This window comes from Coturnix japonica, chromosome 4 (genome assembly GCF_001577835.2).
Source record: "Coturnix japonica isolate 7356 chromosome 4, Coturnix japonica 2.1, whole genome shotgun sequence".
In the NCBI taxonomy this organism is placed as follows: domain Eukaryota; kingdom Metazoa; phylum Chordata; class Aves; order Galliformes; family Phasianidae; genus Coturnix; species Coturnix japonica.
Window position 1 is genome coordinate 73024719 of NC_029519.1, and position 19969 is coordinate 73044687.

Consider the following 19969-nt stretch of genomic DNA (forward strand, 5'->3'; position numbering starts at 1 on the left):
ACATGTCAGGTGGGTAGCAGGGTGGCATTTAAAAACTGTTCTTTTTTTGGATGAGGCATTTGATGTCTTTGACTGAAGTGTTGGCTCCCAATCATAAGTGTTGAACAGAACTTAACAGAAAGGCTATTTCTTACCTTCTATATCCCTTGATTGTGATGTCAGTTTTGTTATGTTTTATTGGCCACCACTCTCATCACAAATACGGTTCATAATTGCACTCAGATACAGAAAAGGCATTTCAAAGGTATGAAAAGGTATTTCAGCTCTATTTTGTGAGTGCTTCTGTGACTTTGCTGTTACTTGTTTATAAGGCTATTAATGTCAGTACTTTATTTGCATTTCATTTGAAGTTAATTGGAGCTGCTGGAAAGGAGTTTATGGGGTGTTGTTACATATGCTTGTTAGCTGACTTAATTCAGCAACATGACACACTTTGAGATAGAGCCTTGAATCATAACTTTTTACTCAGATATAATAATGTCTTTGAAGTTGCATTTTACTAGGATATAGAAGTTTAAACAATGTAACTCTTTAAATAGGGAAAACTCGTTACTCCTTTGTGACATAGATTAAACAGAATGGTTTGGAGACATAGTTTGTAGATTTCAACTTACAAAGTTTCCAAAATTAAGTGGTAGATGTATTTCTCTTAAAAAATCTGGAGGTATTGGACATTTCACCCTTCATCAATGCCCACAGCATGACATCAGCAATCAGAAATCTCTTCATGCACCTCTGTTTTTCTGCTTGTTTGTTTGTTTTGCCCTTGACCAGAAGGTGGTATGCTTTCAAAGGTCAAGAAGCAGTGCTTTCTTCCCAAAGCAATCCACCTCCATGCAAAGTTTTTCATTAGTTGTATTTTTGACAGAATAGAGTTTCTCTGCAACTATAACTGAGTCCGTCTCCTTTTGTTTTTTTTTTTACAACAGAGGTAAAACCAAAGCAAAGAGAAGTCAGGGCTGTCCTGACAAAGCTGTAGTTACAAAGCACTTGCTGATACCTTTGTTATTAATCTATCAGATGGATGTAAAAGTCTTTCTAATGAAACAAAAGTTAATGATGTTAGTTTACAGACTTATTCTCCATTAGCTAACACAATTTACCACTGCACTTTTTAAAGCGCAGCTCCATAGCACTTCTCAAAATAAAGACCTACTCACGTAAATAGAGTTCTGTAAAAGGTACGAGAGACAATTATTGGCATTTATCCAGGAGCCTAATGGCCTCCAAGAGTGGAGTCTTATTTTCAAAATAACACAGCCAACTATATCAGTGATGAACTACTTGATAAATCAGAGCATGGAAGGAGGAAAAACCAAGAAGGCGCTGTTGAAAGAAATGAACTCCATCATATAAATTCTCTGATTCTGCATGAAGTTTAACATATCTCATCTAGGCTTTATACAGGATTAAATAACACAGGTAAACCATTAAATGACATAGCACACGCAGTCTTGATGGTCCAAATAGAGAGTGTATTTTGAGCAGTGCATACAGTTATTCTTCTCCAGCGCCTTTCAGCTCCAATGACCATACTCTGTAAACAGATCTGTTTTGGTGGTAAAAACAGCTATTTGTATAACACGCAAGTGAAATTACATATTGCTGTTGTAATCTCGTGGTTTTTCTTTCCTAATCTCTTCTGCTTAGGAATATCTGATAACTTCTCTCTTTTTACTGTGAAAGCATGCAATGCATATATTCAAATCAAAATCACTTGAAAGGACATCATTTAGAAAAGATATGGAGCTATGATTGGTTCTCCATTATAACACTGTAAACTGGTGGTTTAATGGTTTGCTGTTTTAAACACCACAAGTTAAAAGATAGAGATATTACTACTTGGGTTACATCTACAATCTTGCTTTACAAATTTGTTTGAAGACTTTTGTATGCAGAAGTCAGTAATCTGCACAGTAATCTGAATGCTGGCTGCTATTCTTTAGTGTAATTTGTCAAAATATTCCATGGCCTCCTGGTGACTATTTAAGTAAAACAAGTAACTCTGCTCTAGACTTTCACATTTACAGAGCTTTTTGGATCATAACCCCTCTTTTCAGTTCAACATATTTATCTAGATCCTGGATTTTTCTACCATTCCATAAAGTCTTACATTTCAAAACTTCTTTTGTTTTTTAAACAATTCAAGTTAAAAATGAATAATTTTACATAATGTGGTTAAGGTATGGCTTTTGAATTCATGTACGTGTATATCTTAATTACACGTTTTAACAGAATTAAGGCTCATTACTCCTGGCTATATACAACTAGAAATGTGTTTAAAGAAATAAAGAAATAAATATGATGCATAAACTATTTATTTATTTATTTATTTATTTATTCATTTATTATAAGAGACTATGTCTGTTTTTAATAGAATAAAACCACTCATCTGAGTTTTGTTCTCATTCTGACTGGTGTCAGAATTATTTCCAACCTCTCTGGCTAATTATGTGCCCCCTTCTTTCCTTATCTTTTGTGACAGGTAACCTGGGATCCCAGCTGGTTGAGTATAAAGAAGAAATGTACATCACATCTGACTGTGGGAAGACATGGCGCCAGGTATGAAACTGAAATAATTTAAGATTTTTTTTAATTTACCCAATATGTTGAATTTTATTATGCACAATTTATCTTTATATACCCACTCTTCTGAGACAGATGTCTGTTATTATCCACATTTCATTTTCAAACTGAGAGATTAAGGAGGTGATTTGCAAAGATCCAAATTGGTTGGGTGATCAGATTCTCCTGAAACTCAAATATTTTGGTCTCTTTACAGATCTTATCAGTATCTTGCAAAAGAAACAGGCAATCCAGTTAGGTTTTTATTAATTTCAGCAATCTTCCTATGCTAACAAAGAAGTGGATTTGGGCTAAATCTTGCAGTACAAATATTCCAAGCTGAAAGATCGGGTTTACTTAGGAAGGGGGAAATGTTTTTTCTTTGTAACTAAAAACTGCTATTAAAGCTTAAAGCTTGTTCTCCATTGAAAATGAGTACACATAAAAGACTGAAAAAAAAAACCAAAAACACAGTAAAGCTTTAAATATCTTTTAGAATTATTTAATCATTTATAGGACTAAATACACCACAGTATTTATTTATTTTTTTCTCACAGTGGTTGAAATGTCATTTGATTTTTGGATGCCTTATGCTTCCAATGCATAGTGTTGATTTAAGCATTGCACCTTTGTAAGTCACTTTATTTTAAACTGCTCTGTCTCAATATTATTCTCTTTATGAGTGTAAATATCCATAGCAGTAGTAATAAGACACAAGTGGTTCTGCAGTCTACTTTTAATGTATAACCAGAGAAAAGAAAAAAACAGCCCTCAAGTACTGATGTATCAAAAAGTATTTTATTTCGGTTAAAATGGTGTTTTAATGTTCTACTGAAATAAAAGCTGTGTTATTATCTGAGAATAAGTAAGTGAGAAAATGCACTCAATATTGTTATTGTGCTCATCACCTTCAACGTAAGAGTAAATACGTACATTTTCTTGTATTGCTATTCTAGATAGCCATTAATGCTCTGCTAGAGAACTTTTTAAAATAAATATATTATTTTTATCTTGGTAATGTTCTTTAAGTTTTAAAGGATAAGATTTTATGCCAAATTCTTTCTTGAATTCTAGCAGATGATAAATAGGTGTTTAAATGCAAAAGCCTTCCAGAATTTACAGCCTGTTCTGTGCTATCTCATATTTAACAGAGGCCTCTCATGTTTTATTGTCACCATTTCACAGAGTTTCATAATTTTGATAGGGTGAGAAATAAGAAGGAAAGAGGGATGGAGATCAAAGTCATATTTTGCTGCTTTTATTTTTGAGACACTCCAACAGATGATATGTGTTGGAACTTGACCTTAGGATGACTATTCTAACTGTAAAACCAGCCACAAACTGGTCCTTATTGTGACAGTTAAAATCAAACCCATCGTTGCTCACTTGATTTTAATTAAAACTGCTTTCCTGAAGTAATAGCAATTTTGGCACTGAGATAGGAATATAGGACTGGGAAGAAGGCAAAAGATAATCCAACCACCTGCTCTGAAGCAACACTGGTTGTATCAGCAACAACTAAAACAGAGATTTTCCCGGCCTATTTGTTAATCTTTCACTGTAGGAGATTCTGCTGTGCTCCTATATGGTGTTTTACCTCACTTCATAGATTTTTTAACATTTAACATAAGCTGTTTTGCATATCCTTGCTTCTTGTAGTTGTTCTTGCTGTTCCACACATTTTGCAAGGTAAGCAGTTTTCTTCCTGTCTTTTGGGAGCAGAGGTTTCCTGTCAGCTTTAAATAACCTTTCAGATGTTGAAAGGCAATTATCATGTCTACCCATAGCACAGGCTTTCCCTCCCACCCCCCTCTCTGGAAGGAAAGCAATTGCCTTTTTTCCTAAGGGATGGAGTTTCTAAACTGCTTTTCCCCTTTGTTTTATGTCGATCAGACTATCTAAAATCCTCTCCTGAAGAATAGAGGAACTGGATGCAACATTACAGATTTTATAATTACTAATCAGAATGAAATGATTTCCCTTGATATCCTGATGCCTTGGCTGTCACCTTACTTCAGGAGGTGATCTCTCTTTTTGTACTAGAGCATCACATTGTTAACTCAGATTCAGTCCATGATTCATAAAAAAGATCAGTTCCCATATTTGTAGTTCATCCTCAAATTAAAGAAAATGAAAGCATGCCATAGCTTACACAGGAGTGAGGTAAACGTGATCTACTGATTTGGTGCACTAGGAATTTCTGTGGCGCTCTTCTGGGAAAACCTGAATAGGATGAAGTCATGCAGACAACATCTTCCATTCTGTGTGAAGGTGTAGCTTTTGGAAACTTTGTGTTCATAAAATAATAGAATCATAGAATCACAAGGTTGGAAAGGACCTCTAAGATCATCTAGTCCAACTGTCCTCCGTTTACCATACATACAGAAAACCCTTAGACCATATCTCCTAACTCCTTCTCCAGACACTATCTGTTCTGGCATTGCTGTTTCATTTTGATTTGAGCAAAAGTTCGAATGAATTTTGAAGAAGAATCAAAACTCTGCTGGCTTATCTGAGTTGAAGTGATCTCATCCTTTGGAAGTACATCTGCATTTCACTGAATTGTCTTCTAAAATGTGCAGCTGCATGGAGCAAGTAGATAGGACTGTAAATGTCCCATATCAGGGTTCTGCCAGTAAACTGACAACACCAAAAAGCCAATGAAACACTCGAAAACCTAGGAATCTTGTAACACATATCCTTAGTAATGAGAGGAATACTGAATTATAAAGGCAAATTAAATGCTTGCAATTTTTGAAGTAATTGTGAATGTGCTGTATGATTAAGAATTTTCTCTCTTTGGTTCGGTCTTGCTGATATATCTCTTAAGTGTAGCATTTAACATTGTCATTAAAAAAAAAAAAGGCATTGTGCATTGTCTGCATTTTCTTATTCACAAGGTGAAGTAGAGCTCACAGTTGTGTTTCTTTGGCTTTGTCAAAGTGTGTTGGAGGCTCTGTGTTCATCTATGGACAGTTCTGAGTGTGCATAAACTCTCACTTTATCACTCAGTCTTATGGTAAATGAACTTTCACTATCTAATAATATGAGAAAACACTGCCTTAAAACAGGTAACTGGTGCAGAAAAGAGTGGTTATTTCTTATTCATTTATTTTAGTGCTACTGATGACCTCAAAAAAAAAAAAAAAAAGAAAGAAAAAAAAAGTATGAAAAGAATTTAGGAGATTTTGAATCCTTTATATCATTAAATCAGTATTACATGTATTTTGGTTCAGAGCTTAGAGCAGCCTTCTTATGTCATCACAAAGTTTGAATTTAAATAAATCATTGACATTGGAAATGCAGAAAACACTGAGACCAATTATTTCAACTTCAGTGGAGTCGGAAGAAAGAACACGCAAGACAGTCCCAGACAGTGACAGTTTTCCTATTTTTCTTAGAATTAGATTACAAAGCATTTCATTCTGCAAGATATAAAGAATATGGCAAATACCGAAGTAAGGTGATAGGTCACCTGGTGATATATAATAGGAAAGAATGCAGAATGCATACTGCGAGAAATGTAAGCTAGGGCTAAAATCACTTCAGACAGTTTAATCTGACTGTGATTTGAACCTGAACGTTTTCTGATTCACCTGCTTACCTTTCTTTTCTGTTACAACTGGGTGAAGAGAGAAGTGTAAGAGTTAAACTGACTTGTTTGTCCTTTTCTTTTTACAGTATAGACTTTATGAAACATAAGATTTTTAACTCTGGTTTTCTCATACATTTAATTTCTGCATTTGCTTAGTTGGGCTTTTTCTTTTCTTATTTGTAGGTCTTTGAAGAAGAGCATCATATCTTGTACCTGGACCACGGTGGAGTTATTGTGGCCATCAAAGATACCTCTATCCCACTGAAAATACTCAAGTAATCCTACAGTCATTTAGAGCTTCTATTATGTATTCAGTACATGAGACAAAATTCAGATTTTAAGATGAACATTTCAATGTAATCATGTATGATATGCGAGTGTAATCAGCTTAATTTAACATTAATTAATTTGACAGAATTCAGAAAGATGTTTCTGAAGAAAGATTACTTCTTGGTGGTATTGGTACCATGACATAGTGAATTAATCATAACAAGATTTTATTGCATCAGTGTAGATATTTTTGCTTAAAAGGATATCCTGGAACTCTACAGTACAAGTCATATTTATCATGGTTATTATCTGCTACTGGTTTGCACCAGCAGTGTAAGGCAGTGATGTTCTACCTACCATGCCTTAGGTCAAAATAGTTGTTTCATACTGTGATAAAGCTCTGTCCTCTTCAGCCACAGTAATGAGGACATTGGAGAACAGCCATGAATTGCTCTGGCAAGAACAATGCAATGTAGTCTTTTGGAGCCAATGGGGAAAGAATTTCAGTGTGCATACAAGTTGTATAGTACCATATGCAAGATGCCCAGTTCTTCTGAGAAATTTGTGCACTAATTAATTGTATTACACATTCTGTGTAGATTCCGTCACGTGATGGGAATACAGAAAATGGCGTTTTCTTGTTTGAGAGGAAAGTTAGGTTGCAAATAATTTTGTTATAAAATAATAAATTTTACACTGCATGATAGCGAAGCAAAATATGGTAATATTGTGTAATGGCATATAAAACTAAAATCTTTGCAGTACAAAATAAAAAGATATATAATCATAGAATGGTTTGGATTGGCATGGACTTTAAAGATTATGTAGTTCCCACTCCTTTGGCAAGGGCAGGGACACTTTCCCCTAGGTTAGGAAATAGAAGGTGCAAGTGATCGAGGAGACTGATCATAACAAGGCTCATTTTTACATAATGCTGCTTATTCTAATAAAATTGTGGCTGTGTGCTTCATTAGCTGGACTGAAAACCATAATTACCCTAGCATTAAAAAGACCTGGACAAAAAGTATGCAAGACGAAAGAATTCTAGTCATAATTTTGGTGTACACAGAGTATTTGAAATACACTTTGTTGAATATCTATTGAAAATTTGTATATGGATTGCCAGAGCTGTAAGGGGCCATTGTCTTGATGCCTGCAGTTTTAGCACTTGTGTTTTAGCAGTTGAGCTGTTTTTCATACTTACATTTCACTGACCTGTGCTTAACAGGTCTCCAGTTTAGGAGAGAACTGTAAATTAACTGACTCTTGAACCTACAAGGTAGCAGGATTGTTTGTTGACAGACAACATTTTTTATTTGCCTGAGAATTTCCATTGTTGTCATAAATCTATTATACTCTTTCTAATAAAGATGGGAGACCCTGGAATATTAATGATACACCACTCAAGCATACTGTGTATTGGTGATTGGACATCTTAGGGTTTAGTGGTTGTGGGATTTTTTATTTTTTCAATGAATTCTGATTTATAAAATACTTGCAAATGAAAACCATTTCTATTTTTTCACAGGTTCAGCATCGATGAAGGCCAGACTTGGAGTACGCATAACTTTACAAGCACTTCAGTCTTCGTAGATGGATTACTTAGCGAACCTGGAGATGAGACACTGGTCATGACGTAAGTTCCTATGTATGCTGCTTTTTTTAGGGTTCTCTGCTTAAGCACTTGAGTGTATTTTTAACTGTGGATGTTTGAAATAGTACTTGAGTCGTTGACGTTTTCTTCTTGCTGTCACACAAGCCCTTACACTGGTCATGTCCAAACAGCCCCAGTATGTGGCCTGCCTTTGATTTGCACTGTACCCTAACACAACATTTCGGATTGTAAAGATGAAAAGTTCTATTTGTATGGAATTTCACATAGCTGTGGTTAGAGTGTGAAATAATAGGACTGCAGAGTCATTCTGGGAAACTTACATAAAAATAACAATATCCTGCATTTTTTTTCTGAGTTTTACATATCAGAAGCATTCAAACATCTATCCTTTCTTCTTGTGCAAATTGTCTTCACAGTTTAAACAAGCATATAGTTGTCCTAGTAAATATGATGTTTTATGTGACCAAACACTGTGCTAACAAATACATACTTTAATTCTGTGCAGTGGCTGAGGAAGATATGGTGATTAGAGTGAAAAAATAAGCCAATTCTGCAGCTCAGACCTGTGTTTATCTGTCTTTTTTTTTTCCCCAAAAGGCCAGGGACAGCTGGATCTGAGCTGCAGGTTTTGCTCCAATGCTATACATGCTGACTGTAATAGTAAAGGGGAATGAAAGAAGAGAATGTGTTCCTGCTTGTATGGATGTGCAAGATGATGAGCTTGCTCCTGTCAGAGCAGTTTGTGTGTCTCTTTGTATTGGAGCTCATTTTGTTCATGACAAGCTTTTTCTTGTAGGAATTAGAAATACAGCTGTTTTTAATGTATGCCAGTGGTATTTTCCTTGGGGAAAAAAAAACAACCACCCAGCACATAGTTTTTAAAGGATGTACAGAAAAACAGAAATGCCAACATACTTGAATGCATTGTACCGTGTTCCTAACATTGTACCATGCAGGGGTGAATTTGATAGACTGTTAGCCCCTTTCTTTCTTTTTCTACTGTTCCATTTCTCTTCTGTTTTACATGTATGATCTGAGAAGCATAGTATTATTCCAGTATCTTCCTTTTCTTTCAAGCATAGGTTTTTGTGGCATAATATGTACCACACAAAGGTACTTATTCCACTGAATGGAGGATTTCCATTACCTTCAGTGGAAGTATAGGGATCAAAAGCTCATCCTAAACTGTACTCACTGGCAGATAGAACACTGTGTGATGACTTTTATGTTTTGGTTTTGGTTTCTATTTGTTGAAAAACAGTGATTTTGCAAAAAAATGTATTTAATTATCTGGATAAAAAAGCCAAAGACTTCATGTGAAAAATACGTCTTTTTGAAATCATCCATATGAAATATATCCCTCTGTAGCTACATTTGATAGAAGATCAGAGGCTCACTAATAAGCATCATATGACTTGTATGTTTCTGAGGCAGAACAGGAGTCTGACTCCAGCATTTCTGTCACTTCTACAGGATCTTACTTTGCAGCTAGTTCTACTGAACACAGAGGATGTCAGCGACTTCCCATTACAGACAGGCACTGAAAAGACTTGCTGTCTTCCTACCTGTCTCCAAACATAATGGGAAAAATAAACCTGCAGTATGTGTTTCCCCCCTGCTGTTATGTCGGCTTCTTTGCCTTTCCTATCACCTTTGCTAAAATTTTGCTGTCAGGGTGACCTTGTCTGCCCAGTGGTGTTTTACCTGACTGTATATCAAGACCTTTTGTTGTTCTCTCTGGCTTAGATCTTTTTCTCCTAGAACTTCATAGCTGGATTTAGATGCCGGGCATGACTTTATCTACCACAATTTTCATCTCTTGAGAAATGCCATCCTCTGATACACACTCCCTGAGGAAAATAATCAACTCTGACATCTTTTCTATTAGAGGTGATACCGTCTTTTCCATTTTATTAGATAAGTGTTTTTACTTCTGGCAAATTATGGTAAGATGTACTTTTGTATGGTAATGGAAATAAATTAATACAGCTTTTTTCACCCTGAATCCAGTCCCTAAGTCCGTTACTAAGAACCTAACCTGACATTTATTTACTTGTGTAGAATTTTCATTATCTCCCTTTGGTGGGGAGTCCATTTGACTTTGAATAAAGAGTCCAGAGTTAAATCAGCATAAATTAGCAAAGAACATAATTCTGAAGTGAGAAGATAGCAACTGAAGACTGTACAGCAATACTGAAACAGACTTTTTCATTTAAAACCTCTAGAATAAACTCACAAAGAATCAAATATTTTACTTATATTGAAACAACCTCTTTCTGCAGGGTAATATCCCGGTTCCACTGAAACTGGGTTAAGGATTTCCTTGTATATTTTTTATTTCAATCAGGGTTAAAAATGATAATAAAAATAGAAAGATTATCTGGGGAAGATATTAGGGAACATGATAATGATGTGTGTAAGAGAGGCATGAAATTCTCCAGCATGTTGACTGGGACATTACCTGACCTGCAAAGGACTTTTGTTTGAATTCTCTTCTGTTCTAACCTATCTAAAACTAAGTTGTCTGGAAAGCTTTACTGAAGGAAGGAACAGGGGAATGTGAGCATGGTTGCCTCAAATCTTCATTTCAGAAAGTTTTGTATATCCTTCAAAATAGTAGAAAAGCAAACACAAACTTGTCAAAATTTTTTAGAAAACTGAATTGTCATCTGCCAGTTGACATTCATCAAAATCATTCATCCAAATACCCCACAGTATTCAAAACATGTGCACTCAAATACCAAGGAAAACATTTTATTCCATTGTACTTTGCAGTAGACCTACTTGTGTGTTTTAGGGGTTGAAAACAGTAAACTATCCAAAAATTTTAGGGTAACCTTTCTCAGTATAAATTATATATAAATTCTCAGTATAAATTATATTCTAAGTAGTCCTACTTAATATATTTAGGAGTTTTAAGCAATAAAGAAATCATAACTTTAGGAAACTCATTTTGAATAAAATTATTTTCTAAATGAAGAGCTCAAACCCACCATTGATTGCTAAATACAAAGTAAGATTTAATAAGAAATTTGCTCAACTAATACATGTGTTTTAAATTCATCAAATGTTCTTATGGGCTTTATTTTGTTCTAAATTATTACATAGTTAAATTTACTGAAATGCAGTGTTACACTTCACAACATATTATATTTGGGGAAAAGAAAACTACTTAACACTGGATTGAGTAATGGCTCAACTTAGTGGAAAAAAGAATAATTTTATGTGTTTGAAATATTGATGTTCCTCTTCAAAGGAAGTAGTTCATATAATGAAATTTTCAAATGTGTTTAAATGACTTCTCATCACAGTATGGCTTCTGGGAGTATTTAGACTGAGACTACAGAGTAAATCCAGCAGGGACAATAATGGTGGTACTTCAGACCACGGTCCCTTTTATTAAGAAATTACATAAAATAACTTATTTTCTTTGTGTTAGGTAGAATCAAAACCTTCCTTTCAGGCAATTATGTGTATATATATAGTATACAGTTCTTGTAGGGATTTTTTTTCCTTAATGTCTTGTGTAGAGTGGCAATTTTAGATGCTGCTGGGAACTTATTGACATCTCTTAACTTCAGTACTTCTTGTGCCTCTTGCTCTTAAAGTCAAGTTCCATTCCTGTTGATTTCCTAAATTATAATATAAGAAAAAAAAGTTAAACTTAATCAAAACAAGGCGGATATTATTTAACAGGGGTTAGATATTAGTCAGAACGATCTGGATTTTTGCAGCTGTTAATTCTGTCCAGCTACTTTGACGTTGACATGAGCATCCGACATTACATGTATCTTATGGAGCTTATTGTTGTGCCATATGTGGCTACACACTGTTTTTTGTTTGTTTGTTTTGTTGTTGTTGTTGTTGTTGTTGTCTTTGAGTATCTTTCTAGCTGGAGGTTGCACCTTGGCATCAAGAGCTCTTCACTGCTAAATTTCTCATAGTGAACTCTTTAAAAAAGGCAGCTAAATGGTAGATAAAGCCTCAGTAGGGAAGAGAGAAGCTGATTTCCCAAGGTGAATTCTAGGTTATAGTTGTAACCATCTGATTTCTTGTTTGAATGAAGTTTTAAGAAGCATTGCTTGGTTATGAAATTGTTATGCTGTCTGCATAATAAAGAGCATACCTCAGTGTCCATAGTGGAAGAAAGACAGAAAGATAATGGTGACCTTAATTTCAGTCTAACCTGTATATCACCTAACTCAGGCTCGCAGATAACAGTTTAGTGTCAAGTCTCAGTTGGTTTTTATTTTTGTCACCTTTGTGCACTCAGGTGTTTGCAGAGCAAGTCTGTGCACTGTAGCATGACTACAAACCTGTGGTCTTGGAGCCCAGACCGTGAAACAGCCACTATCTTCTCTGTCTGCTAAAAAGAAGTAGGCATTAGAAACATTGACCACCAAAAAAAGTCATTCTAACCTTACTTTAGTTGGGCCTTGAACTCCATTTTGCTCTCAGAATAAGGATCACAGCTGATCACAGCTCTTTATTCTGGTTATACAGTTGAAGTCCAAATGAATAATTTCCTATCTGGAATAAAAGAGATCTGGTTTTCAAGTATGTGAGTAGAAAAAGAAAATTCTTAGCTAGAGAATTAATTATAAAATGTTAAAAAATTCCACAGGTGAATTTGATCTTTACAATGGTACCAGAGAGGTGTATTATTTATAATGTCATATTCTTCTCCTTGAATCAGTCCATTTTCTTCACAGTCTGTCTTGTATTTACTTCTGCATATGGCATCAGGCTAGATATTAGATGTACATTTTTTTCCAAACAGCTTACATGCTAAAAGATTGTTCTTGGACAGAGTTTTATGATGTAAATGGAAAAAAAAAATAATATTGGAGATAGTTCACAAACATCACGAAGCCACTAAGCTTCTGGATAAAATGGAAACATGCTCATCCTGCTCCTCCCCATTACTTCTTAGAATCTAAGCATACACTTCCTTCTTTTTCCCCGAAGGAGCTGAAACCAAGATGTTTTGGCATAAAAGAATGATTGGCAATTATTATTTTTAAGGGGCAGGAAACAAAGAGAAAACATGTTTTGGTTGAATTTCAACTAAATTGTTTCCTCCAGTCATTTTTCACTTTGGCAGCCAAACTAGGAGAAAAAATACACAACAAAACACACTTCTCCTTAGTATATTCAGGATATGCATGTGCTTGCAGTTTAAAGCACTTTTAAGTGTCGAAGCATGTTTGTACATAGTATCTTGTGTATACAAGCACTGTTTATAAGCAGTTATATGTAGTTGCATTATGCAGGCAGGTACCTATTGTTGCACATGGAAGCATTCATCATTTCTGTAGTTGTAATTTAGGAAGGCCACTGAAAATGTGACCTCTGTTGTTTTGAGGAATTAGAAAAATATGCTGAATTATAATCTTGATGTATAACAGACGGCAGCATGAACGTGGCATTACTTTCATCCATTTATATTAGTTTGATTCCCTTGACTCAAATAGTTTTTCTTGATTTTACAGTGCTGTTAAGGAAGTGAAGACATCTGATGGAAAGAAAGCAAGTCTTTAAAAATTCATTTGTCATCTTCTTTTTAAAACCAGTAGATTTTAAATAGCATTGTAGACGTAGTTATGGCTAACCTACTCTTCCAAGCCATATCCTCATGAATGTCTTTCATTAATAAACTCACAATTTCTGTGAGATAAGAATACTAAGCATTGGCAGTGCTTATACTAGAGATAAAGTTCATCCTCCCAGTGCCAGACCCTAATCACTTTACTCCCTCAACAATTATTCAGAAATCCTACCATGGGGAGGTTCTTTGTCCTGTTCTATATTGAGAGGCACTGTAATAATATGAATAATAAACTACAATAGGCAAAGCAGAAGCACACGAAAGATTTTCACCTTCCTTTGTTGTTTCAATATTGTCACAATGTGTAGTAAAGATCTAAATGAAGCTAAGGATCGTCAGCTCTTTGAGCTCACCATAAACTGACAAGGAACTTCTCACCTTTCGTTTCAAGGACAGCTGAGAAAGTTGCTGCTGTTGTAGTGTAAATGGCCTCTAATATCTAGTGAACCATAAGGTGGATTAAGTATTGAGTCTGAAAATGCAGTTGTGCTATAAAAATAATCAGGGAGATGGGACAATTAAAAAACACACTTTAACAGTGTAGTAGTCTCTGACAATGGTTGTTTGTTCTATAATGATTTACTACTGGAAAGGAAGACTAATCATGGGGAATAAAATCTGAATACCACTTTTTAGCATAACTTTGTGGCTACTTCCATTTAAATGAATACTTTCCAGGAGACAGAGTGAGAGTTACTAAATTAGTTATGTAGGAACTCTGAGAGTCTTCTTTCCTTTCCCAGCTCAGTAACATATTCCGTGTTTGATTTTGAGGCTTAGATTCACAAAGAATTTCAGGTACCTGCCTTTTTGCAAGCATTTCGACATCTTTATTTTGGTGCAGCTTGGAAGAATGGATTAAGATCTGTTATCTAAGACAGCCCCATTGGGATGACCTGAACTGCAGGTGATACATATTGTCACTTGGCTGACCCTGATTGAAATCCTGGCTTTTATTCTGTTAATGGTTTTATACATTTGAAAGCTTTTCCAAAAAACGTGGCAGGTAGTGTTCCGCATCCAGCTGGCATGTGAAGCTAACAGAGGATGTCAACAGGGCAATACAGGGCTACAGAGGCAAAATTTGCTGTTTCAAACATCACAGTTGATGACAAAGTCATATAGAGGAGAGCAAAAGCCAGCACAGCACTTGGGAGATTAAAGCAGCATGTCTAGAATGAAAGAGGCATCTGATTTCAAACCAAAGTAGCTGTGCATCACCCAGTTGTCATCACTAGTCTTCAATATGACCACAAAACTTGGACAATTCAACATGCTATGTTAAACATCTGAATAAATTCCACATGTGGTGTCTTCATGGTCTTCCTGTTACAGGTACAGCAGAATTGCTTCCTCCACACTGAGGTCACTGATTGTTAGATATTCAGGAGTAAAGTAAGCCTGTTGCAGGTTCAACTGTAACTGGTGGGTATTAACATCAGGCTCTTCAAAGCCGTCTTCTTTGTCCAGAGTAGCAGAGCAGGGCTACATTGATAAATCAATGTAATGTGACAAAAAGTCGCTCAGGGCATATCTTAATTTATATGGCATTAGATTCATAATAAACTCCATCTGTTCTGGCAAAGAATGTAAAAGCTTATGAACAAAATCCTGAAAAGCACAGCTGAAAAGTGAAAGCAAACATAGTGGATATAACAAGCTGCTTGTCAGGATCATTTCTCTTGAATGAAGCCATGAAAGCTGAATGTTTATCTGATAAGTCTTTGGAAGACTCCATCCCAAGAACCGCCATAGTTTTGGTCAGGTATCTACCAAGTGACGCAGACAGCAGGCAGTGCAGCTAGTACTGTTAATGTAAACTAAAAACCTATTGAAGAGATGTATTTTCCCATTGAAAGAAATACGAATTTATTGGATAAGATTATCACTGCATATAATTTCCATTAAATTAGCTCTCCCTGATTATGAACTTTATCGGGAACAGAAATAACCATCAGTCCTCCATCAAATAGTTTAAATGGGTTAGCTTAAAAACTGCATCAATCTGTCTTAGCCATCAAGTGATGCAATCAGATTTTAAAATGATGTGCTCATAAATGAAGTAGGAACAAATGTAAAAAGTTGTTATGGCCTGTGTTGGAAAGTACCATCATTTGGTTTCAACCGCCCTGCTATGGGCAGGGTCATCAACCACTAGACCAGGCTACCTAGAGCAGCTTATGAACTACTGTCATCTTGATAGTTATCTTCTGACCATCGCTACACTGTACCATCTTTTTCCTTAATGTGATTTTATTAGACATCATATTTTGAACTTGTGCAATGTGATTGCTGTTATGCATCACTTTAACGTAGCTCATAATTTTCTCTAATCAGTTGAATTCTACATTAAAAAAAAAAAGCTTTCTTTTTTACTTTATAAAGGATTTTTTAAAAAAATCCTATTATTTGGCATCACATCTAAATAGGCTCTTACGCATCCTCAAAACCCTGTGCTCCTTAAGGCATCAAGTTTTGTAACAGCAACAGCACTAGTAATTATGAGGCCATGTTTTCAAACAGTTTACAAAGCTGAGTGCACACCAGTTGCTGGATTCTTTTGGAAACATGTCCCAGGATTTCCTAAGCTCCGTGGTTGCATTTTTGTAGAGTTTGTGGTTATGCTGATGGGACACCTTGAATCTCAGTTACTTAACCCAGTGAGAGGCTGAATCAGTGATGCAGTTACTGTGTTCTGTTAAATCATGCTTATTGGTATGTAGAATCACAAGAGCTATAATGCAAATGATTTTTTCTATGAGACCAATCTACAGATTGCCTGTAACATCTGTATCCTTCTTAGGGAACTTTCTTAATTTCTTTAGTAATTTCCATGAATTTTATAAAATCAGAGGATGGTCAATATCTCCAGATTTTACCTATCTCTAATGCCAGTGTTTCACTCATATCTCTGACCTGTGAGAAAGAATAGGACCTCAATATCTCGTTCCATTCCCACATTTCCATTCTGTAGCTGCATCTTTTAACTTAGTGATTCTTGTCCTTCTTTTACATCCCTCCTTTATGTCGCTTTGATGACAACTCTACAATCTATAGAAAGACTATTTGAAGACATTTCTCATTTTTAACTTTTCCAGAAAAAATAATTCAAGGCAGCTACCCTGTAAATGAAGGAAAATAGACCAGTTTTACATGATTTGTTTTCTTTTTTAAATCTCTGGTGGCTCTTCTTATCATTTTAATTATCTCCAAGGTGCTTACAAGTGACTAGCTTAATAGTTTGTTTGGTATCTTTGTTGATATCAAAATGAATTTTGTAACTCAGGCTTCTAGTGCTGGTTTGTAGTTTTTTTTGTTTAATCATTTTTTCTTCTTGCCTGTTTGGGAAGGTTGGTGGAGAGGTATGTGTGTTTTATTTTATATATAGGTAAAATCTTCTCCTTCTTATAGTTATACTGATTCACCCTCAACCTCTGTGGGCTCTTAAATATGATTATTAATCATTCAGAGATTTTGTTTTCTACTTTCAAGAGAATTAAGTGATTCTCTTCTGCATTGAACCCAACCAGCCATCTCCTTCCTTCTTTCTCCCCTGTCTCACCTGCTTGAGGTAGCTGACATGAATGAAGAAAATTTGATTTCTTCTATAGAAAATACTTCTCTTGAGTCAGGAGTGACAGAACTTGGATCTCTACACTTGAATGTATTTAAGTGAGTTAATAAAAGAAATGTAGCCAATTTGTAAAGTTCTCTGGTGCTTTAAGGAGCACTCAGTGAGGTAGGTAGCTGTATAATCACAAGGTGTGGTTATAAAGTGAAGTCTGCTTCACTTTAAACAGATGTATGGAGAGAACAAAAAAAAAAAGAAAAAAAAAAGGAGTAAAATAATAATAATAATTAAAAAAAAATCAGGTATTTAGCACACAAAAGACACTTCATTTCTGTCAGCAAAGCCAGGTATATTGAAGCAGGCATTGTAAAAAAGCATAAGACCACCTAAGTAGTCACTTTATTGTATGTATAAGTACAAATGAATAAAAGCATATGGTGACAGCAGCTCTCAGGACCCAGCTGGACCAGAAAAAGGACCCAAACCTGCAGGTCTTGATGCAAGACAGTTGTCCTGCTGGGAAGTGGGACCACACACCTGTGTGCACATGCAGCCAGTGGGCTGAGCCGCGCTTTTTCACCTTTGTGCTTTGTTTCTACTTCTGAACCACAGAGAGATTTGAAAGAAAAGAAAGTAGTTGGTGCTAGTCCTTTAGTCACAGAGCCTCGCTAAAAAAAAAAAAAAAAAAAAAAAAAAAAAGAGTGAAACATGCAGACTAAATGCCTTTGTTTCTGTTTAAGTAAGAACTCTACTGGTAGTGAAGTTTAATCTGTAGATTATATCTGTGTCTCTGTTCTAGGTCCGAGAAGCAAAGACACTAGGAAAGAAAGGGAGAAATCCCTATATTCTCTGCAAGTATTTTTCAGCCTCTGTAGTGGAATTCAGAACTTTACATCCATCTAACAGGAAAGAGACTTAATGCAGTGGTGTTGTGTCTGTGTTGCGGATAATTCATTGTTTTTTTTCGCTTCTACTTTACCTTGGTTCCACTTTGAACTTGGTATTCAGGACAAGAGAAATGAGTGAAAGCAGCAGAATATTTTTTTAGCAATACTGCACCATTCCTGCTGTGTCTGGATTTGGACAAAACTGAGGACAAAACAAAAGGAATGAATTTGTTTGGAGAATGCTACTAAAGCTTGGAAAACGAACTCTGTGTGGTATGATCTGCGCAGAAATTGTTGGCTTCAGAATCAACCTTAAATTCTTTGGCAAGTAAGACAGGCCAGATTCAAACCACAAATACATTTGACTTTTGCCAAAATAGAGTCTTTATCCTTTCTAATTTGTTGCTGGATGTCATACTTGCCCATTTGGTTTTGGAAATAAATATTCCATCTTTGAAAATGTTGGCCGCTTTGGAAGTGAAACCTGTTTTTTAAAGCTATAAGATTTTTTTTTTCCCCGATTTCTTTTCTTTTCTTTTCTTTTCTTTTCTTTTCTTTTCTTTTCTTTTCTTTTCTTTTCTTTTCTTTTCTTTTCTTTTCTTTTCTTTTCTTTTTCTTTTCTTTTTCTTTCTTGCCTTTCCTTTCCTTTCCTTTCTTTCCCTTTCCTTCTTTCCTGTTCCTCTTCTCTTCCTTTCCTTTCCTTTCCTGTTTCCTTTCCTTCCTTTCCCTTTCCTGTTCTTCCTTTCCTTTCCTTTCCTTTCCTTTCCTTTCCTTTCCTTTCCTTTCCTTTCCTTTCCTCTCCTTCTTTTTTTTTTTTTTTTTTTTTTTTTTTTTTTCCAGAAGTGTTACAGTTTGTGGACTTGGTTTTTCTTATCGTTTGGCGACTATCTGAAATGGACACTATCCTCCCTACATTACAGTGTTTTTAGATTCAGTGTATTCACTTAGAAAATGAATGCAATTTCATAATTACTACTGTGAGTTTGAGCAATAGCCTCTAGAATCTACGAAAAGTTTAGAACAATACAAATAAAAAATAAGCTGCACCACATTAATCATAAAAAATAGTGACATAGCTGTATTATTCAGTTCTGATACCTAATTTCGGTCAAAATCAGAGTGTTTCATATGTAAAAACAAGATAATAGACAAAAATATCTGATTCCAAATTAGAAAAGCTAGTGTATTTCCATTTACATTTTTGCATGATTTACTGGGAATATATATATATAATCCATGAGCTATACTTTTTCACTGCAGAGTTCAACAAGCAAAGAAATAAAAAAGCACCAATGACCTTTTAGTAGGGAACCATAGCCATTGAAAAGCAGAAGACAGTATTGGAAGAAATTTTTTGGGGATCTCAGATGCATGATATTTCTTTCATGTAAGATTTTACTTTTGCTTTTTTTGTTCAGTGTGTTTGGACACATCAGTTACCGCTCGGACTGGGAACTGGTGAAGGTGGACTTCAGGCCATCCTTCTCCAGGGAGTGCACTGATGATGACTATGAATCTTGGGAGCTCACAAATCTACAGGTATTCACTGTCTTATGTTAAATGCCAGAACTTTTTCATATCTGAAAGAATCATTTATAGAATCACAGAATCACTCAGGTTGGAAAAGACCTTAAAGATCATCGAGTCCAACCACTACCTAACCATACTACCCTATCTAACAGCTCTCCACTAAATCATGTCCCTGAGCACCACATCCAAATGGTTTTTAAACACATCCAGGGATGCTGACTCAACCACCTCCCTGCGGAGCCTATTCCAGTGCTTAACAACCCCTTCTGTAAAGAAGTTTTTCCTAATATCCAACCTAAACTTACTCTGGCACAACATAAGTCCATTT

The 19969-nt window shown here is 35.4% G+C and overlaps 1 protein-coding gene across 1 annotated transcript in view; it reads left to right on the forward strand.

Annotated features, from left to right (window-relative positions):
* The window catches only part of SORCS2 (sortilin related VPS10 domain containing receptor 2), a 509530-nt gene that overhangs the window by 447078 nt on the left and 42483 nt on the right, over window positions 1-19969 (forward strand). The window contains exons 12-15 of the mRNA XM_032444044.1: window positions 2486-2562; window positions 6344-6435; window positions 7959-8066; window positions 19530-19650. Of these exons, the coding sequence (XP_032299935.1) occupies window positions 2486-2562; window positions 6344-6435; window positions 7959-8066; window positions 19530-19650 (398 nt within the window). The remainder of the gene's footprint in view (window positions 1-2485; window positions 2563-6343; window positions 6436-7958; window positions 8067-19529; window positions 19651-19969) is intronic.